Source organism: Limulus polyphemus, unplaced genomic scaffold, assembly GCF_000517525.1.
Source record: "Limulus polyphemus unplaced genomic scaffold, Limulus_polyphemus-2.1.2 Scaffold942, whole genome shotgun sequence".
Lineage (NCBI taxonomy): Eukaryota > Metazoa > Arthropoda > Merostomata > Xiphosura > Limulidae > Limulus > Limulus polyphemus.
Genome location: NW_013666552.1, coordinates 65,066 through 71,651, shown reverse-complemented (window position 1 = coordinate 71,651; position 6,586 = coordinate 65,066). Strand labels below are relative to the sequence as shown.

The 6,586-nt window shown below is 35.1% G+C and overlaps 1 protein-coding gene across 4 annotated transcripts in view; it reads right to left on the bottom strand.

Moving 5' to 3' along the window:
• LOC106461355 (ankyrin repeat and IBR domain-containing protein 1-like) overlaps positions 1-6,586 on the bottom strand; it is a 268,562-nt gene that overhangs the window by 243,523 nt on the left and 18,453 nt on the right. For 3 of the 4 annotated variants that reach the window (XM_022388283.1, XM_022388284.1, XM_022388285.1), the window contains exon 2: positions 2,891-3,090. The exons of the other annotated variant lie outside the window; for it this stretch is intronic. In XM_022388283.1, coding sequence (XP_022243991.1) covers positions 2,891-3,078 — 188 coding nt within the window. In that variant the 5' untranslated portion in view covers positions 3,079-3,090. The remainder of the gene's footprint in view (positions 1-2,890; positions 3,091-6,586) is intronic. 4 annotated transcript variants of the gene reach the window in all.

The window sequence follows — 6,586 nt, the reverse complement described above, 5'->3', positions numbered from 1 at the left end:
TATCTATGGCCTTCAAAAAGTTGACGACTCTACATGTTTCGACGTTTTACATCATCCTGAGGCCATAGATAGGCCTAAATAATTTTTTTTAATTGTGTACCAGTTTAACGTTGAATATTATTTATGATTTTAACTTTATAAACAAGTGCCAAAATACTATAATTGAATCTACCTGTTAGGTAACTGGAATGATCATTTGGGACCAATTATCCAAAACAAAGTGAGAAATCTTTAGTGTACTGAGGACTCAAAAATATATAGTTACGATAATTGGGTGGTAGTCGACTAGGCCTCCATAAATAATGGCAATTGTGGAAGATGAGAAAACCTCTATCTAAGAACCAAGGCAAAAAATGAGTTATGGTTAACACCACTGATTGAAAAGGGTTCAACCTCCTCTAAATTTAATATTGCCAATGTGCATGTCATTACCTTTGAGACTAAGCAGAAACTGAGCCAGATACATGTCAACCATAGAAATTAAACCCCAATGCTGTGTGAAAGACAGTACAACTTCTATGCCAGAAGCTTTAGCTTCTGGATAGCCAGGTGCACCATATCCAATCATGGCTCTTTCCACAGAGAGAGCCTAAAAATAAGTGGAAGAGTTGGACATACCAGAAGGTATATGCACCACATCCCTGAAGCAAAGCATTCATGAAGCGAATGAAACTTTGGACAAGGTGGCAGTAGAGGAACCCAAATTGTAGTAGTGTCCTGACTTACCCCTCAAGATCAAAGAATGATCCCAACTAAGGAAACTGGGGAAACCAGGAAAAATATGTGTATGATCTCTGGTTAGTTAAAGACCAATAAAAAAGATTGCTTGTGTTCATGTCCTAAAGGCACAAAGGATTCAAGTGATGTCCACATTCCCAGAAGAGAAAGAACCATCCATGCAATGAGAGATGGAAAGGTGAGTAAGATTGTGCTATCCTATTCTATAGTGTTGAGCGGGATGGGAGACAGATGAGCCTGACTGACAGATGAGATGAAAAATAAAAAATACCCAGACTGATGACATATTGAATTGGAGCAAGAATAGATATTACAGTCCCGAAAGAAAAGCCTGCCTACGTCATATCTGAAATTTGAATCAGGATGTGACAGTCTAACAATTGATAAAATGTTGCCAGCAGTAACCAGTCATCCATGGAATGGTGTGTGCTCAGTATGATGGAATGAAGGAAATGAGGAAACTCATACAATACAGTAGAACCTATGTTAAGCATATGCAAGACTGGAGGAAAAAACCTGGAACTGTAATACCTGACCCTTGTGCACTCCAAATGCCAATAGTGGTGGGACTCCACTGCTAAGGCAAAGTGCAGGTAGGAGCTGACTACAACCAAGTTAGATATCTACAATCCCAGAAAAAAAAATCAACATAGACTAAGGAATGATTAACTTGTGAACTTTGGATGTAGACAAGGAAGATCAATGCTAGATACAAATCTCCTGTCTTCATAGGCCCAACAACTAACAGGAATAAAATGTCTGAAGAACTAGCCTGACTCTCTCGCTACCCCCAGACCAACCAGACTCAGATAACCCTAGAATGCTGGTAATCCAAATAAGCAGTGGAAACCTTGGATATAGACAGAATCTATTCTGAGTACCAATATATTGAGGAACTGATGTTGGGGATCAGAAGAAGTCAAAGAAATTTAAGACTTCAACAACAACCGGGAGGAATGTAGGAGCTAAAAATTAAACCAATTTGCATGCTAACATGCATCTCTACCTTATGATGGTCGGCAAAATCATGAAGTTACGATAAGGACTAACTGTCCATTCACGTAACTAAGAAGTAAATCTTCCAGCATGAACCACAATTTTCATGTATGTAGAAAAAAAAAAATTCACTCCCAGATCTTTCAGCCATCAATTAAGTTGCAAGCTAAAAAGCAACTGGGAAAATGCCCAAAACATCACACTTGAAGAGCCAACAGAAGAAAAACAAATCAAATGCAGCTTATCCCAAAGTGGCCTCCTTTTCGTTTTTCATAGGTCATTTAAAGACCATGGTTAAGTAAGTTGTTTTGTTAGAGCAAAGCAACTGAGGGCCATCTGCTGCATCCACCCTAAGGAATTAAACCCCACAACTGTGAGTCCATGAACCTATCCCTGACCCACAGAGGGGCTGAAAATCCAATAGACAAAGAGAAAGCTCAGAAAAAAGCAAATCTAAAGTCTATCCAAAATGTTGAAGATCGCCCTCAAATGCAGCCTCAGAGCCACCCAGAGGACCACCACAGAACCATGTATATGTCTCCATTTCACCACGACTAAGATCACTGACAGTCTCAACCAAGAGCGCCCCCACCTTCAATTGTTGTGTAATGCTAAATATCAGAGGTGGAAAGTAGAGAGACCCATGCTGGAAATAATAATCCAGAAATTCATACCATAATCGACTTGTAATCGAAAAAATAAATTTGTTAATTATTATTATTATTGTTGTTGTTGCAAATTCAACTAGATAACATAATAACATTTAAAGTATCTCTGAATGGTTGTAATACTGGGAAACCCATTAGTGATGCTTTGTTGAGAAAAAGTCATAAAATGATCCAAATGAGGTGCTTATATACAGTACCAGGATAGAGGGCACATTGACGTAGGTGGAAAATATCACAAGACAATTATCACTAAGGGTAATTGACTGGGTATAGAAGACTGGAGCAAGCGAGAAAAAATCAGACTAATGCTTAGATGGGCAAAGAAGAAACCCCTGGTGGTCGAGTAATAGCTATAAGTGGCAGTGGAGGCATGCATGTTTAGGAATTGCTATTGCATTTACAACAACTGTATCATATCTAGCATTTGTAATATTAACAATAAAACCCTGCAATACGATAAAGACATCATATGATTTGACTTAGCTTACCTTAGAAGAGGTTTCATAGCATGCTTAGCTGCTAAATGAAGAGGAGTGTTATGCTGTAGTGAATCTCCATATGAGCAGTTGGGATCAAGGGTTCGACGTAACTCAGGTGTATTCTGAAACACCTGCAAGGCTGCATACTCATCACATTTTTGCAGATGTTTTCTGAACTTGCTTGAGGCACTGCCCATACTAATATACAACTACATTAGAAGAAAGACACAATGATTTTTAAAAATATTATAGCATTCCAAAATAGTTTTATACATGAATGTATCACAAGAATATTGAGCTAGAGAAGTAAGCTAATTTAACAGTTGACTTATCATGCACTTGCTGTTGCAGTACATATATACACATTTCTGATGGTGTATCTACACCAAAGATTTTAGCCAAAAAACTGAATATTCTACATTTTTGTGCTCACTCATTAACTCTGTCTGGAAATGAGTTACAAAACAAGTTATACTTTACAAAACTGAGAAGTTTGTGTTTTTAGAAAGTTATATGCATGCAAATAAGGAATAACTATAAATATATGTTATTTTCACAAACACCATCATAAATCTTGCAGGTGGACATATAAAAATTGAAAGATTTCAAGAAAAAACCACATTAATACATGCAACACTAAAATTTAATCATTTAAGTTTAGAAGTGAGATTTTATTAATGTTTTTTTTTAAGTTAAATAACCATAAGAATTAATAAGTGAGTGCCCAGTAATCCATGTTTGGTGAAAGCTGATGCTGTAGGATATAGCAAACTTTTCAACTTTTACTAATGAAGTTTAAGTAATATTCCTTACCTTGAACAGTTGCTATATGAAAACATGACCTAATAAAATTACTGCATTAATTACATGCTTAATTAATTAAGAAAAATTTGGGAAATTTAGAGAATAAAAAGTATCTTGGACCACATAATATTTCCTCACGGTTTCTGAAAAAGTCTAAGGATTGGATATGTAAGCTTCTTGCTAATATTTCTCCTTGAATAGTGGGCAGGTGTCAGGTGATTGGAAGATGGCTGATATTACTTCTCTTTTCAAGATATAAAAATAGCTGGATAGAAGAAAGCAGAGAATTGTTATAAATAAATTTCAGTCAAACTAGATTGAAATAATAAGTGGGGTACCTCAGGGCTCAGTGTTAGAAACTCTGCTTTTATATTTACATCAATGACATAGATGAGGGAATGGTCAATAAACTGCTTTAATTTGTTGATGATATTAACGTCCTCGGTGTTACTGGCTGTAATGAGGATGCTGCTGGATAACAAAAGAACTTAGATTATTTAGTGAGTTGAGCAAATAGATGGCAAATGGCTTTTAATCATAATAAATGCAAGACAATGCATGTGGGATATTACAATTTGAATTATAAGTATAATTTTGATGGGAATAACCTTAACAGTATTATGGAAGAAAAAGATCTTGGTGTTCTGATTCATAAGTCTCTTAAGCCATCTTAGCATTGTATTTTTGCTAGTGGCAAATAGGGTTTTAGTTTGTATTTACAGAAATACTGAATAAGTCTAAAGAGCTTATTTCATTGTATAGGTCACTTGTTAGGCCTCATTTGGGCTCCTTACCTTAGGAAGGACACTGAATTGTTGGAAATGGTTCAAAGGAGGACTGGGATGCAAAGGTTGTCATACAAGGACATGTTAAAATCTCTGAAATTATATTCTCTTTGAAAAATCTGATTCAGGTGTTTGAGATTGATAATAAAACTGATATTGTCAATACCTCATTTTTTGTCATAATTAATGGTGAGAATGGTGGGACAAGTGAGCACAAATATAAGCTTTGGTAGAGCGAGAGTCATCTTCAGCCAAGGCAGTTTTATTATTCTAACAGGATGGTTGATCTATGAAATAGGTCACTTTCAAATGTGGCAAGTGAAGTAAATTTAAAGGAGTTTTAAGCAAGACTTGTTAAATAGTTAAATGATAATGGCTGGATTTGAGAGTGTTTTTATTACTTTACTTTATTTATCCATTTTATTATTATAATTTTTTAAAGCTTAGTCTAGTTGATGAGAAAGCCTTGTTGAATCAACAAGCCCCCTTTTGTCCTTAAACGTTACATTAAATAAATGGTTAAGAGGATTATCTAATCATCAGTAGGTTTAAAGACCGTTATTAGTGAGTGGTAATCATGATTATTTGACCAGAAGAATGGGATTTAAAAATCCATAGAAACATTATAAGAATGTTTTTATTCTAGAAGATGGAAAGCATCATTCTAATTTATCATAAAATTGATGAAGATGTATTTGTGCATCAGAAAAGATGAATTTGAAAGATGCATGATGCAAAAGTTGAAGTACAGCTTTATACAATCTTCAAACAACCCATAGTCTTGCCAATTGTCTTATTAGAGGGAAGGAATATAAACATTTGTTTGGACCACAGGAAATTAAATATAGTTTTCTGAAAAGATGCTTTCCATTACCCAGAATAAAATATACTCCACATTTACAAGCACTAAGTTATTTAGACAAATAACCTTCAATCATGGTAAGTGCAAGATATTTTATTTGGGTATCATGATTTGGATAATGTGTTAATTAAAGATGGAAATCCACTGAACAGCACAAGAAAAGATCATGGCATAATGGTAGATAAGACAATTAAACCAACAAAGCAGTTCTTTGTTGCCAGTAGTAAAGCTAATAGAATTTTAAGATTTACTTATTGACATACTGATTACTAGCCAAAAGAGGTACAGGGGCCTCCCATTATATGTCATGATGTGTTCCTGGAAACTGGGGCATATGTTAACCAATACAATCTTTACTTCTATTATGGGGGGGATGCATTCCTGAAAAATTTCAGTCTACTCTTGAATAACTATTTTAAAGGATGTAACACAGCTCTTTTAACTACAGTGTACTATAAAAAACATGCTTGTAAGAACATTAAAGGACTAAACAGTTTAGTGCAAAAGTTAATTGTTTTCCTGGGCTTCTTGGCAAGCATCACTTTACTATCACTAGGCAACCACTTTGGAGCCATGTCGGAAGGGTGGAAACAAGGCTTTTCTGCAGCAGAAAAAAATTGCTCAGACAATGGTATACGAACACAACATGTTTACATCCTCCACCATCTTGGCCAGGGGACAACATATCACAATCCATCCAGTAAACTTGTCCGAAAACACTGGCATGCTCTAGTAATGGAACAGCAATGTTACTTCACATATATAATGGTAGTATAGTACTGTACAGTAATTGGTGAAAATTACACCTGGTAAAGTAGTACAACAATATTTTAACACTCTAGTAATGAAACAAGGTGAGATTGTTTCAAAAATATTGATAGTATTTGGTAAACACAACACATGGAAAAGCAGTTGACAACATTTGAACACTCAAGTAACGAAACAAGGCAACATTGTTTGATGCATGGGTAGTAATTGGTGAATGCTCTAATAATGGAATGAAATAGAGTGATGTAACATATAATGGGACCCAGTGTAATTATCTGTCTATACAAATCACTAGTTCAGCATTACTTGGTATACTGTGTAGATATTTCATCTCCCTATCTAAAAAAGTATAGTGACTTACAGGAAAGCTTTTAGAGGAAGGCTAATACAAAGATCATAGTAATAGAAATGTTATCTTAAAAGGAAAGGTTAACATCTCTTAATTTATTTACTTTCAGAAAAAAAGAGAATAAAAGTTAACATTTT